Genomic DNA, 15,625 nt, shown 5'->3' with positions numbered 1-15,625 from the left:
ATATATATATATATATATATATATATATATATATATATATATATATATATATATATATATATATATATATATATATATATATATAGAACATTTGTATCCAAAGTACAATAGGTTACAGTTAATTATAATGGGGTGGCTCAGGTTTTACATATATATATATATATATATATATATATATATATATATATAATTTGCACTGACAAAGGTGCACACCAGGATTTTTCAATTTAAAACTCCATGTTTATTAAATAGATTTAAAACAGGAACCGGCCAACGTTTCGGTCATTTTCTAAGACCTTTATCAAGACCCTGTTCACAGTAAAACATCAGTGTTTAAATACCTAAAAACATGACACTCACCCCTTTGTGCACGCCCACATGATTATGTGAAAAAAGGAAACACCTGCACCAAAAAAGAGCAGAGAAGGATTAAAAACATTGTGGCAAGTATGTACAGATTGTATAAACACTTCAATGAAAGCAGAGAATAAATGCATTGAGGACATAGAATGTTTGCAACTTTGTATCCAGACTATTAGCGTTGCTCAAGGAAGCATAAGTAGGAACAATATTCGTTTAAGCCTAAAGGAGCAATAGTGTTTAATTTGCGTATCCAGAACGCTTCCCGCTGAAGTAATAGTTTAGACCTGTCACCCCCCCGTTTCGGGGGAGGGATATGGTCAATAGCTATATACTTGAAGGTGGGTAATCTATGATTCAGTTCCAAAAAATGCTTTGCGACAGGTTTGTTAGTGGTCCCATCCCTAAACGCTGTACTGATCGCGGACCGGTGCCCATCCATTCGTAATCTAAGGGTCTGGTCTGTCTTACCCACATAGGCAAGGCCACAGGGGCAGGTGATTAAGTAAACCACGTGGGTGGTGGTGCAGGTAATGTGGTGTCTAATAGACAGGCGCTTTCCTGTTTGGGGATGAAGGAAAGATGTGCCAGGAGACATATATCTGCATGACGTGCAGCATGGGCAGCGAAAGTAGCCATGCTTTAGATCACGTAACCAACCACCAGGGTTCTTTGTATAGCACTCAGTTGGGTCACTCTTAACGAGTAAATCCCTAAGATTCGTGCCTCTTTTATAACACATCATGGGGGGACTAGAAGTCAGTCTACGTAAGTCAGAGTCTGCCTCTATAATTTTCCAATGGTCCCTCACCCCCTTGTTGACTATACTAGTACTTGGATTGTAGGTAGTGGTGAAAACCAGCCTTGAAGTGGTTTTCTTAGTCTCACTTGCACCACTGGACCTATTCCTTGCTATCGCAAGGGCCTTGTCCAGTACCTTGTCTGGATAGCCACGATCCTTGAAGCGGGCCCACATCTCACGTAGCTGTAATTCAGTTTGTTGTTCTGAGGAGTTATTGCGAATCACCCTACAAAATTGAGAGATGGGAAGGGATCGCTTCATGGTGGGTGAGTGGCAACTTCCATAGTGTAGCAGCACATTTTTATCGGTGGGCTTTCTGAAGAGGGTATAGGTAAGGCCATGATCATTCAAAGATAACTCAAGGTCAAGGAAATGTAATTTCTTTGAGTTAATTTCATATGTGAATCTAACTGGACTATCCAGTGAATTTAAATAATTAATCATACCCGTAAACTCCTCTACAGATCCTCCCCACAGAATGATCATATCATCGATATAGCGATGAAAAAACAGCATTTTGTCCCCAAACCGGGGGATAAGTATTTTTTGCTCGTATAAGTGCATGTATAGATTGGCGTATGAGGGCGCCATGGCCGCCCCCATCGCCGTTCCGGCCACCTGTAAATAGAAATTGCTTTCAAATTTAAAATAGTTCAACGTTAGTGCTAACTCCAACAGTTCAAGCACAAAAGGAATGGGAGGGCCTATATAGGAGTTAGATTCCTCCAAAGCCTTCCTGACCGCGGCAATCCCAGCCTCGTGTGGTATTATAGTGTATAAACTCACCACGTCCATACTAGCAAGGAGGACCGTGGTGTCAGTAGGAAGAGTTAACTCACGAATACATTTTAATAGATGTGGAGTATCTCGCAAATAAGTGGGCGTATTCTGTACTATAGGTTGGAGTAATGTGTCTAAATAAATCCCTATAGGGTGAAGAAGTGAATCTCGGCCAGACACTATGGGGCGACCAGGCGGTCGGGTCAAGTTCTTGTGAACTTTTGGTAGTGTATATAGTACAGGGCACTTAGGAAAATCTTGCTTCAAAAAATCTGATAAGGTTTTATCTATTACTTTACCTTCAAATGCCATATTGATTAAGGTGTCAACCTTGTGTTTGAATTTAAATAAAGGATCACCAGTGAGCTGTTTATATACACCACCTTAATCAATATGGCATTTGAAGGTAAAGTAATAGATAAAACCTTATCAGATTTTTTGAAACCACACGAGGCTGGGATTGCCGCGGTCAGGAAGGCTTTGGAGGAATCTAACTCCTATATAGGCCCTCCCATTCCTTTTGTGCTTGAACTGTTGGAGTTAGCACTAACGTTGAACTATTTTAAATTTGAAAGCAATTTCTATTTACAGGTGGCCGGAACGGCGATGGGGGCGGCCATGGCGCCCTCATACGCCAATCTATACATGCACTTATACGAGCAAAAAATACTTATCCCCCGGTTTGGGGACAAAATGCTGTTTTTTCATCGCTATATCGATGATATGATCATTCTGTGGGGAGGATCTGTAGAGGAGTTTACGGGTATGATTAATTATTTAAATTCACTGGATAGTCCAGTTAGATTCACATATGAAATTAACTCAAAGAAATTACATTTCCTTGACCTTGAGTTATCTTTGAATGATCATGGCCTTACCTATACCCTCTTCAGAAAGCCCACCGATAAAAATGTGCTGCTACACTATGGAAGTTGCCACTCACCCACCATGAAGCGATCCCTTCCCATCTCTCAATTTTGTAGGGTGATTCGCAATAACTCCTCAGAACAACAAACTGAATTACAGCTACGTGAGATGTGGGCCCGCTTCAAGGATCGTGGCTATCCAGACAAGGTACTGGACAAGGCCCTTGCGATAGCAAGGAATAGGTCCAGTGGTGCAAGTGAGACTAAGAAAACCACTTCAAGGCTGGTTTTCACCACTACCTACAATCCAAGTACTAGTATAGTCAACAAGGGGGTGAGGGACCATTGGAAAATTATAGAGGCAGACTCTGACTTACGTAGACTGACTTCTAGTCCCCCCATGATGTGTTATAAAAGAGGCACGAATCTTAGGGATTTACTCGTTAAGAGTGACCCAACTGAGTGCTATACAAAGAACCCTGGTGGTTGGTTACGTGATCTAAAGCATGGCTACTTTCGCTGCCCATGCTGCACGTCATGCAGATATATGTCTCCTGGCACATCTTTCCTTCATCCCCAAACAGGAAAGCGCCTGTCTATTAGACACCACATTACCTGCACCACCACCCACGTGGTTTACTTAATCACCTGCCCCTGTGGCCTTGCCTATGTGGGTAAGACAGACCAGACCCTTAGATTACGAATGGATGGGCACCGGTCCGCGATCAGTACAGCGTTTAGGGATGGGACCACTAACAAACCTGTCGCAAAGCATTTTTTGGAACTGAATCATAGATTACCCACCTTCAAGTATATAGCTATTGACCATATCCCTCCCCCGAAACGGGGGGGTGACAGGTCTAAACTATTACTTCAGCGGGAAGCGTTCTGGATACGCAAATTAAACACTATTGCTCCTTTAGGCTTAAACGAATATTGTTCCTACTTATGCTTCCTTGAGCAACGCTAATAGTCTGGATACAAAGTTGCAAACATTCTATGTCCTCAATGCATTTATTCTCTGCTTTCATTGAAGTGTTTATACAATCTGTACATACTTGCCACAATGTTTTTAATCCTTCTCTGCTCTTTTTTGGTGCAGGTGTTTCCTTTTTTCACATAATCATGTGGGCGTGCACAAAGGGGTGAGTGTCATGTTTTTAGGTATTTAAACACTGATGTTTTACTGTGAACAGGGTCTTGATAAAGGTCTTAGAAAATGACCGAAACGTTGGCCGGTTCCTGTTTTAAATCTATTTAATAAACATGGAGTTTTAAATTGAAAAATCCTGGTGTGCACCTTTGTCAGTGGAAATTGGATAATGCAGCTATTTTCAGCGTAGCACCCAGGTATGTGACTTATCATTGGAATCTCTCATGGATGGTGTGCGCTAGGACTTTGAATGTGTATATATATATATATATATATATATATATATATATATATATATATATATATATATATATATATATATATATATATATATATATATATACAGTAGACCTTGTGAATCGACATTTCCCAGCATCCCTAGTAACTTTCTCACCATGCCTGGGAGTCATGATAATTTGTCCTTCGTGCACCATCACTTGTTGGTGTATTGGGTGCAAAGTCAAAATCATATCTTTGGTGAAGGAATTCTGTGGGTTACATGATCTGCTTTTTAGCTGAATGCCAGTTAAGAGGAGCAACAACACTGTGCGCTCCTTCTGCTCCTAGTTACAGAGTTCTCTAAAGCCTCTGCTAGTTACTAAGCTGTTCAGTCAGGCTCCATTGGCAAAATAACCTATCACAATATGCTGATCCTTAATAGAAAAAGTAAATGGAATCCCAAGTTAACATGGAATATATTTATAGTTTCTGCAAGTGCTACACAATCCTGCAAAAGGGAAGCCGTCTGATAAGGTTCTGATTCTTTCTTGTTGTCCCTTAGCTCTTTTACCTTTCAATCATAATCTGTCAACAAAGGACGTGAGAAGCAACTGGGAGAGAAATATGGCGGCATCAGTCATCGCTCCGGTGCTTACGGTAAGCATAATATTTTAATATTCTTACATAGCTTTGATTACTTATATTTTCATTGCTACACACAATAATACACCTCAAACTAGACGTAAAAGAATAACCATCTCTGAAGAAACAATAGGAGGAGACGTATAAATCTATTTAGATCTTGTCACATTTCATCAGTTCATATTATGGCCCAATAGATTAGGTAATGATCTTGTAGTGATATATTTATTCTGATGTTGGCTCAAAGGAATTGAATAAATCCAAATTGTTAATGAAATGCATGTATTTACAGTATATGACATATCAGGCCTATGTATGTAACTATGATGTAGACAATGAGACTGAGTCAGTTTGGAGATGATGTTCATTTTTTATTTGTGGTTTTTGAATTATTTAGTTTTTTGTGAAGCAGCTCTCCAGTCTTTTCACAATCTGACTATTTAAAATAATAACTTACATCAGCTCCAGGTAATAAACTCATTTTAGACATAAGCAGTCAGCAAAACTGCTTCTGATGTTTTAGATTCTGTAGCAACCATAGAGTGACTTCCCTCTAAACATCAATATATAGACCCCAAATACTTTAGTTCCTGGTTGGCATCACTGCAAGACCCCAGCTATTGTGACTCTTTTATAAATTACATTCATTTAATAATGAATCCAATTTATATATTACCTTCTATGGTGCCAAACCATCCAGCATGTTGTAGACACTGATCAGAGTCAATTTGTAGTAGGTCATCATAATTAAAGTTGAAACAGGAAAAAAAGTAAAAAAATACCTGATTTATACCTGAAGGTAACTTTAGCAACCACAGAGTGACGTTTTAAAAAAATTAAATTGTCTGTGGTCTTCCATTCCAACAAAACCTGGATGGAATGTTTTGCTGTCACTGGCTTTTGGAATGGGCTTACTTGGCCTTGCTTTACTTGCAATGTGTAACGTCAATTCAAAGGGCGACAATCATACTGATAAAAGGAGGTGGATAATTTAAATGTATGGCCTGGCAAACGGGCTGAATGATTTGCTAAAAAGTAAAAAAGTGCCTGTACCTGCTGTAAAATCATCTGTCCCAGCCAAGAAATCTTTTTTTATTTTTGAAGAAGTTACTGTTTCTGAGAAAGGAAGTAATGGTGTTTCTTTACTTGCAGAATTTAAACCAAGATCTTGATGATGTCAATAACTACATAAGGAATGACAAGAGAATAAGTTCTGACCCAATAATCAGAATCATATATGGGGAACCGTTGCATAACACTGATATTGTGGCATTGCCAGAAGATGGACTCATTCCCTACTCAAAAATATGGAGCTGCAGGACAAGAATTACTGTTGGGCATCTTCAGCATATGGTTGAGCAGAAGGATGGGGTGAATAATCTGCCGATGCTGTCAACATTCCTGAAGGATGTGAGTACCAATAAACAGGTTGTTATGTATATAAATATAAATATATAGAATAGGGAGCATCAAAAGTCCAAGTGTAGAAAACATTCACCAACTATAGAACATGGTCCAGGTGCATTAACCCCAGACCCTCAGCATAGGGAGTGCCAATGCATAAGCAGCAACAACATGGGCAATCAGGCACTCAAAGGATTCCACAAGGGAATCCACAAGGATTCCAAGGAACACAAAAAGAAAATTAATGTTTTCAAAGTTACATTGAAATGATTAGAATCTCAATCTGTCCTACACATTTCATGTCCTAAGAACACTTAATCATGGGCTAATTCTATACATGAGGAGGTAGGTATTTATAGGTTTCACAGCCTAAAGGAACAACTGTAGAAAAAAAAGGTGTGCAAGTTAGTCTAAATATATATGCAAAAATATAACAAAATTATATAAAAACAATCAAGATACAATATGGAGTGGTGAAATATATGCATAGTATATCTCAAATGTAAATATACAATATACAGTATATCTAAACAGGTATTCACATACAGATACACCAACTTGAGCACATAAATAATTATTGATTAGAAGTTTCCCCTTTAGGTCTCAACCAAACATCTGAATAATAATAATATGAAACAAAATTATATATATATGTGCTCCCAAATTTGTCTTTTTGAGTCAGTGTTCTTGATTGTTCTCCTTGCATTGAGAAGAAAGATCTAAATCATCTTCATTTTGATGAGCCTTTAATGTTCTTGAATTATCTTCTATCACAGGAATGTGAACTCCGCCTGGTTAAGTTCCTACCAGAAATATTAAATCTTCAGAAAGAGCTGGTAAAAAGATTCCAGAACTTCCGAGATGTGAACAAACAAACAATTGGGGAATTTTTAACCAGCATACCTGTTGGTAAGTGACCTGGGAGAATAAATAAGCACAACAAACTATCCTGGATGCACATCACTACTAATTTATTCTTTATTTTAATTTTATTTTCAAAGATGGTGCTCGACGTGTATTTGAGAAGAGAATACAAACTTTCCTATTTACATGGAATTGTCTAAGACATTCTCTTCTTATGAAAGGTGAGAAAGTCCAAATAAATAAGTGCAAACTAAACTTGGGACTTGACAACCACTCATGATTTGTGCCTTATTGTGCTACTCAAGGTTGGTTCAGCATTCTGTCTTTTTGGTCTTAACTTTGCCTCATTCACACTAAAACCTTCCTAACCTTCGTCTTGACTTATACTTGAGTCCTTCCAGTCATTGAGGCAGATTCACTAAAGGGCGCAGATGAACGGGACTGTCGCTAGCATTCATTCGCACTCTATCGATAGGCGACTTTTCACTCAGTCAAATGGTTGTTGATCCGCAAATTCACTAAAGTTCAGATTTTACTGAATGTTACCTCTTTCGCCAGAGTTGACTTCACCACCTCAGACAATCCGAACTGCTAAAATTAAGCTAGATCTTCCTTAATCTTCAGTGTTTAAAAAACGCTGGTGACTTTTCCTTTTTTTTAAGCGGGATTGCCTTACTAACTTGAATTTTTTTGGGTTAACATTTGTCCCCAGACATTTGAGAACATATGGAACATTCATTTTACAGTGGGCTCGTGTGTAGAGCATGTCTTTATTCAGGTTCCTTGGACATTTGAAATAAAAAGTGGTATCTTCAAGCATTTGCACCAACATCTCTAATAAAGACGTCCATACAACTTTAATGTACCCGCCCTATTCAAACTGACCTAAGCATAAGATCACTAGTGAAGTTTCGCTAGGCACAAGCTAGTGCATCTTTGCTAGGAAATGCTCGCACTACCGAAGTAATGCTAACGAAAAGTCGCCAGCATTCAGCACCCAAGATACAACTTCACATATTACTGAATTTACATAGTGGTAATGAATTTGCACCTGCAAAGTGGTGCGAGCTGTGTGAAGGGGTCTCTGGCGACATTTCGCCCTTTAGTGATTCTGCACCATTGTCTTTAATCTAAATATTCCCAAACCTTGATCTGATCTTGAACTAGGTGTTGCTGACCCCCATCTTTAGATATGGGATAGATTCAACAAAAGTCAATATTAAATAACAATAAGGCATGAAGAAAGTAAGGGGGAGAAATATTTTCCAGCAAGAAACCATGCCCTAATCCTTACATGTGGAAAGGTTTCACACTGACAAGTTGTTAAGAGGCTGTACCTTTGAGAATGGTGTCAACTGAAGGTGCATCATACTAGTTAAACTTCTTTAGAATTAGATGTAAATTGCAGGACTGTATAAAGTTGAATGTTCTCCTATTTGGTCTGCAGGGGAAATAAAACTCCCAGAAGAAGCCTGTGCCAGTGACCTTACCCTAGCGAGTGACTTTGCCATTCTCCTTCCGAGTCGACAAGGACAGGGTCTCTGTGCCACAGCATTGGTCAGCTATCTCATCGCTCTGCACAACAGCCTGGTTTATGCTGTGAGACGCTTCACCAGAGATGAGCAGACGTATGTTGACCTCCAGCCATTTGAGAATATTTCATTTGCTAATAATTTCATAACTGATCTATATCAGTAAAGCTGAAGGTTGGCCATTATTTTCTATGGAAGCATTAATGACCCCTTATTTACAGAGCTAAATCAAACTCATGGTGAAGGAGAGTGGGTTAGCAACAATCAAAATGTTGGGGATATAATTAAGAGAAGAGAGGAAGTGCTAAGGGGAACCTGTGTTTTTTTTAAGGATAACAACAAAGTCCTTAATAATTTTGTGTGATGATCATAAACGACCAGTAGATATGAGACATGCCCTCACTCAGAGAAGCATCACTAAATGGGCTTATTGTGTGGGCTAGTGATTGATACTGTTACTTGGCTGTTTGGTGAGAGGAACTGCTTACATTACTTTATGTACAATTACTCAGATACTCTATTGGGGCAGCTGAAGCCATGGATCTACATGTGATCAGTTATGAGGTGGAAACAGATCTGATGCCAATAATTCTGTCCAACTGTCAATACAACACCCAAAGAGATGGGAAAGCCTTAGAGGAGATTGATCTGCAAAGGATCCAGCGTCAGATCATCAGCCGATTTCTCCAAGGCAAACCTCGCATTACCCTTGTAGTAAGCTGTGTTTATTTTATCATACCTTCTCATTAAAAATATGCTTCTGTGTCTCTCAAGTCTATTTTTTTCTTTTTACCAGTCTATTACATTGTAAAATGAGTATTTCTTTGGTTCAAACATTTCTCATTAACAAGCTTCTCATTTGATTTAGGGGCTGCCTACCATTGTCCACTCCCAAGATCGGAACTACGAGAACATATTTAGAGACGTGAGGGAAAAAGTCTTACAGGTAAGGAGTGGACCTCTGTTCTGTCCTCCCTACGTGTTACCCTGGGGCAGTGTGTAGTTCGACATGCAGCTAAAGCTCCCCACATTCCAATAAAGAGACTAAGCTTGGAGTCTGTAGATTTTACTGAATAAGCAAGTGGAATAGAGGTGAAACTGTAATACAAACAGCAGAAAATATAAGTTTGCTTGCAATGAACTATATAAAAACATGCAAATGAACATATAACTGCAGTATAAAATATATATACTGGCATAAATGTCTCTATAGCAATGTCTCTGGGGTTTCTGGCAGCTGTGGAGGTGTTTTGGTGTAACTATTTCCTTACCAGCGATTCTATCATAAGGAGAGATGCAGAACTGTGTGCTTCTTCCCACAGCATGGTCTGTAAAATGGAGTCCTGGCTCCCACAAGGCATTGCTCTAGGTCACATGGTGGACGTACGGTAGCCTGATTAGTCCAAATTCTGCCATAAGCCTTATGGAGGTGTAAAAATGGATATAGGAAGTGACGTTGTGCACTTACAACATGGGGCAGATTCACTAAGGGTCGAATTTCGAAGTAAAAAATACTTCGAAATTCGACCCTCTAATTGAAATCCTTCGAATATCGAAGTCGAAGGATTTAGCGCTAATCCTACGATCGAACGATCGAAGGATTTTTCGTTCGATCAAACGATTAAATCCTTCGAATCGAACGATTCGAAGGATTTTAATCCAACGATCGAAGGAAAATCCTTCGATCAAAAAAAGTTTAGCAAGCCTATGGGGATCTTCCCCATAGGCTAACATTGACTTCGGTAGGTTTTATCTGCCGAAGTAGGGGGTCGAAGTTTTTTTTAAAGGGAAAGTACTTCGACTATCGAATGGTCGAATAGTCGAACGATTTTTAGTTCAAATCGTTCGAATCGAAGTCGAAGGTCGTAGTCGAAGGTCGAAGTAGCCCATTCGATGGTCGAAGTACCCAAAAAATACTTCGAAATTCGAAGTATTTTTCATTCGAATCCTTCACTCGAGCTTAGTGAATCGGCCCCCAAGTGTCCAGAGAAGGGAGCAAATGAATTGTAGAATATGTTAGCATGGTGACAGCTTATGCTGGAGACACGACAACCTCAGAAGTAAACTGCCTTTGCTTTCATCATTTCTACAATGAACATGAAGTTTTCATTAGATTTAGTTGCTTATTATTTCTTGTTTCTTAAGGATCCACTGCCAAATTCAGCAATAGAAAACATAAGCAAAGATCTGGATTTGTACAGCGATGTCTGTGATGCGCTTCAAATCATTGAGACTATGTTGGGGTTCTTAGCAACATCCGGGGGCAATCCAGATCTTCCGCTGACCACTTATGTAGAAGATGTCCTACAGATGAAGGATCAGAGCGATGAGAACATCCTGGAGGTCAGTATTTTCCAACATCTTATAGTATTTCATATCTGACTGCCAATCACATATGCCCCACATATTAAAGGATGGTGGTATAAAGGAGAAGTATAGGAAGCCAGTGTTGGTGAGAGTTTGAGGGAAGTCTTCTCATTGTTCACAACCACCCACATATATCTGCTGATCAGAAATAGCAGTTTGGGCCTTTCTCAGGATATTCTAATCCTATATTGTAATACAGACTTTACAACAATTATTTATGATCATGATTGATTTACTTATACTGTAATTATATACTGTACCAAACTATAGAACATAAGGATATACTGAAACTGCTTTGAGTAAGTCTTCACTGCTCCTCCCCAAAGCTGGGTCTGCTCCCCTGTATACTATCCTCCCCCATTTTTAAATACCAATATTTTATTTTACAGATTTACCATATTTTGTTCTTGTATTCGTTTCCAGGCATTGAAGCAGTGTCACTTGAAGCACACAATCTCACTATGGCAGCTTCTCACCACTTTACAGTCTGAACACCGCATACGCCTTAAAAATGTAAGGTTACAAATTTGAGCTGGAACAATATTTTCCTCTAAATGAAAGATTTACTCACAGTGCAGCCCTCAGACCAGGAATGTCAGTATCACGTGTAATGTAGGGTTAGCTTCATGAAGGTTCTCTAATGGGTAAGGTAGGCCAGATTTTCAAATATCAATAACAATGTATCTTTTTCATAACAATGTATCCTCCTACTAAGATCATATAAGGAGATCATTTAATTCACTGGCAGGGTGTGAAGGTTTCCATGAGTATCTTGATGCACTGTATATTGTGGGGAATCATGTAAATAAGAAATATAATTTTTTTTTTCTTTTTTTTAAAAAACGAATATTAATCCGAGGCACTTAGAAAAAAATGTGAATTCTGTGAGTGTAAAATGCAAAGGCTGATTACATTTCCTTCTATGTGGATGTGTTTTCCCTTTCCAGGATCCATTTGCAGATCTGGATGAAGGGTATAAGCAGGAATTAGATGAGGAGAGTCAGAAGCTACTGACTGCGTTCTTGGCACAACATGGACTCAACGTCTTTCTTCTGGAATTACATGAAATGATCATCTTAAAGCTCAAGAAGCAACATGGGGCCAATGATTTCCAACCTGCATGGGGGTAAGAAGGGTCCCTGGTGGCCCAACAGCTTTAAAATCCCAGATCCAGAATATGTGGTCTTTTGTGTATTAATTAATATTCTGTGATGTTTGAATAATTCAGAGTTAATTTAAAAGAGAAAACAATTTGGTTACAGGTTAAGAGAAGTTCTGGGCCCATTGCTTGATGGGAAAGAGCAACCATTCCCGGCGCTGGAGGAGGATTTCCCAGAGCAGATCTGTTTGGCTCACTGTGTGGAGAGCTGGAAAGTGGCGGCCGCCATGAAGTGGAAACGACATTGATGTTAAACAAACATATTACAGTTAAAAATAAAATAGTATAATCATCTTTTTTTGATTCAAGTTAAAGCCCTGCTTAAAATGACATTTCTTTCTATTGAATTCATGATTTTAAAATAAAAATAATTCCCTTTCTATTCTACTTATTTCTGGAATGTAGATACCATCTGGTCTCTGGGATCAGTGATTTTAGTAACCCAAAACAAGATTTCTTATCATTGTTATACAGTATTTATGTTAAATAAGGGCTCTCCTATTCATTATTACTATGTGTGTATTTAGTGCCTTATTATTTCTATCTCAATAGAGATACTGTTCAGTTGTACATCCAAAATGGGTTACGTGTGAGACCCCAAACCCTGGGGTAAACTCTAGTATGGATCAGAGCTGGTGATGGGATGTTTAATCAATTAAAATGTCCTCAATTATTGGTTCTTTGTTGTACTGCACTTGGTGGGCACTGTGGTCTTTGCTGTCCTGCAGGAATATCTGAGGGGTCATTGACAAGGCCCCATGCAGTATGCAAAATGCAAAAAAAACACTGCAGTCTGGCTTTTATGCACTTGTCCCACTGCATGTTGCATTATGTGAATAGCTACACTCTTTTTTGTAGTGCAAAGACCTACAGTCTGCTCTTTGAATCTGGTGCAGCCTGCTTCTTGGATCCCAATGAATGACTCCTATGAACTCTGCTTAGTCATCTTCCTCAGCCTTGTGCTTCATCAATATCATCATGATTTATTTATATACAGTAGCTTGCTCTATATATAACCCTATTACTTTAGATAGAAAAAACTTAAGGGGATGGCAGCTCAATTTTTAGGCAGCAGAAAGAGCAGGATGAAGGAGAACTTGGTTAACTGTGCTTCATTTGGACCTGCTGCCCCAAAGTCTGGACCAAAAATCACCCACCTCCAACCATAAATACTACTTGGGAAACCTAGAGTTGTTACACAGATGACTTTTATATGGACACTATATCACCAGTGGGCCACCAGTATGCTTTCCCACTATCTCTACTCCAGGGAAACATCCTTCCTGCACACAGACCTTTCCCCCTTAACCATTTGCTCATATTAAAACAAGGGAACAAAGAATAGAAGCTGCTCATTGTAAAAAGGTAGTGAACGGGTTTCAAGAAAACATAATTCTACTATATACCATATACTGTTTACCGCATCAATGAATGTGAAAGTTACCTGGCAATATTATACTGTATTTGTGTATAGGGCTGTCCTGGAACAAACAGACTGCACTTCTTATGTAGTTATATTTCTTATAGTAGCAACTAAAGCTGGGGATAAATGTAAATATATACTTGTTTGGTCTACACACGAGTGGATCTTTGCCCAGTTATATTAAAAAAAAAAAAACATTTGTATAATAAGTATTGGAAGCATGAGCAGATAGAATTTGCATTACCCCCAATTTGTATGGCATTTCTTAATGTGTAACTGATTCCTGATTTACTCGTATGTACAGTACTCATCCACTTCTAAGACTTCTTCAGGTGGAGTATGCTAAATACATTCCTAAGGAGGTAACTTGGACCATAGATCCCCTGTAGATGGAAGGGTCAACACCAGGATAACCAAAAGTCATGTAGTTGTAGTGCCAATAATCGACATTCAAATACATTAGGACCAAGTGGGCTTTGGGCCAAGACAACAATCAGTGAACATTATGGAAGGATAAAGTAAACTTTTTTACAGCTCTTTTAAACCTGGCACACCTCTTCTGGATCCCCAACCCCTCTGGGGCTGTCGAAAATGAATACTCCCAACATTAAAACATGATCTATACCTATGGGATTCAGTTGCTTTAAAATTAAACTCAGCTCAACACAACCTACATAACAATCCTATACAACAAAGACTTTCCACAAGGATGATCTTCCCTTTTTGGACCTTGGATCATCACAAATCTAATAACTATAGAAGGTTTCCATAACATAATACCCTTTGGGCAATGAAAAAGCCAACAAACTCCCAAATGCACAATTCTTTCACTATCCACATTTTGTGGGATCTAAAATAAGAGCTCATCCATCATTCACCACCCACATACGTTGAAACATTATGTCGCTCACAATCCAACCCAACACACATTTAGGGGGTTATTTATTAAGGTTTGAGTTGTGTTTTCCAGGAAAATTCAAGTTTTTGAGTTAATTTCAACATTTTTGAGTTTTTTAAAAAAGAAAATGGAATTTTTTCTTATTTATTGTTTCCCAACTCTGGAAATAGCTAGAATCTGAAAATACACCATCTAAAACCTGTCAAGGTCATATAGGAGTCAATGGCAGAGGTCCCTTGAACCATTGGAAGATGGTAATAGCCTTCATGATGTTCAAGTTTGTTTCGGAGGGTTTTTCCCAAAAACTGGAATAATGTGACCATGGACCAAAGAAAACTGTATTAATTCAGATTTTTTTCTTCAATGAGATATCATTCAAGTTGTGAGTTCATTCAAGGTATAAAAAACTTTAATATTCAACCTTTGATAAATAACACCCTAAGCGTGAGTTCCTTGTGTAGGACAGGATTGTTTTGCCCTTAGTATTATTATTCTTTGCTCTGTTCCTCCAGGTTGTATTTGAGATCAGCTAATCCTATAAGAATCCCCTGTACATTATTAGGTTCTACACCTGGAGATGATAGTATGACAATGAATAGTTGTTGTACTTCATATCAGTGAGTTTCAGTATTATCCAGGAGTCTTTTAAACCCTAGTTCCCTCCCAACTGGGCATTAAGTTTGCCATGTCTTGGGAAAATTGTATCATGCTTACTGTGATTTTCCTTAACTGGATGTACTCCATATCAGTAAATTCCCATTAGGTATAAGCAAAATGTTTCACCGAGTTTTGCCATGGAAATGACGCCCATAGAATTCAATGGTAAAAAACATATTGCGCATCAAAAAAAAAAATTGCCACACATCAAAAAAAATATATCACCTAGAGACTTTAATGCATTTCGACAAATTTGTGGCTAAGCAAAACAGGTCAAATTCACCCATCCATAGTTTCTATCCCTTCTACAATAGTTGTCTTAAAGTTTACAACAAAGATGCCATAGAGGCAGTGGGGTGGCTTTTACAGCTTTCGGAAGGGTCCTTCTGATGGGGCATGGGGCCGGGGATATCCTGGTGAGTGCTGATATTGAGTACGTCCAGGAAAAGAAAATCATGGTAAGTATGATACAATTTTCCCTTTTCTCCTGACAACTTCC

The 15,625-nt window shown here is 38.6% G+C and overlaps 1 protein-coding gene across 3 annotated transcripts in view; it reads left to right on the top strand.

Annotated features, from left to right (window-relative positions):
* LOC108699444 (E3 ubiquitin-protein ligase RNF213) overlaps window positions 1–12,528 on the top strand; it is an 85,603-nt gene extending 73,075 nt beyond the window's left edge. For 2 of the 3 annotated variants that reach the window (XM_041573683.1, XM_041573685.1), the window contains 11 exons: window positions 4,743–4,837; window positions 5,975–6,232; window positions 7,003–7,135; window positions 7,228–7,311; window positions 8,538–8,718; window positions 9,135–9,336; window positions 9,491–9,568; window positions 10,768–10,965; window positions 11,413–11,502; window positions 11,937–12,115; window positions 12,252–12,528. In XM_041573683.1, coding sequence (XP_041429617.1) covers window positions 4,743–4,837; window positions 5,975–6,232; window positions 7,003–7,135; window positions 7,228–7,311; window positions 8,538–8,718; window positions 9,135–9,336; window positions 9,491–9,568; window positions 10,768–10,965; window positions 11,413–11,502; window positions 11,937–12,115; window positions 12,252–12,396 — 1,643 coding nt within the window. In that variant the 3' untranslated portion in view covers window positions 12,397–12,528. Of the gene's footprint in view, window positions 1–4,742; window positions 4,838–5,974; window positions 6,233–7,002; window positions 7,136–7,227; window positions 7,312–8,537; window positions 8,723–9,134; window positions 9,337–9,490; window positions 9,569–10,767; window positions 10,966–11,412; window positions 11,503–11,936; window positions 12,116–12,251 lie in introns of all 3 variants that reach the window. The other variant, XM_041573684.1, reaches the window with a different exon arrangement.
* Window positions 12,529–15,625: the final 3,097 nt, after the last annotated feature.

This window comes from Xenopus laevis, chromosome 8L, assembly GCF_017654675.1.
Source record: "Xenopus laevis strain J_2021 chromosome 8L, Xenopus_laevis_v10.1, whole genome shotgun sequence".
NCBI classification, from domain to species: Eukaryota; Metazoa; Chordata; class Amphibia; order Anura; family Pipidae; genus Xenopus; species Xenopus laevis.
The sequence above is the reverse complement of the archived record's forward strand: the minus strand, read 5'-3'. Positions and strand labels throughout refer to the sequence as shown.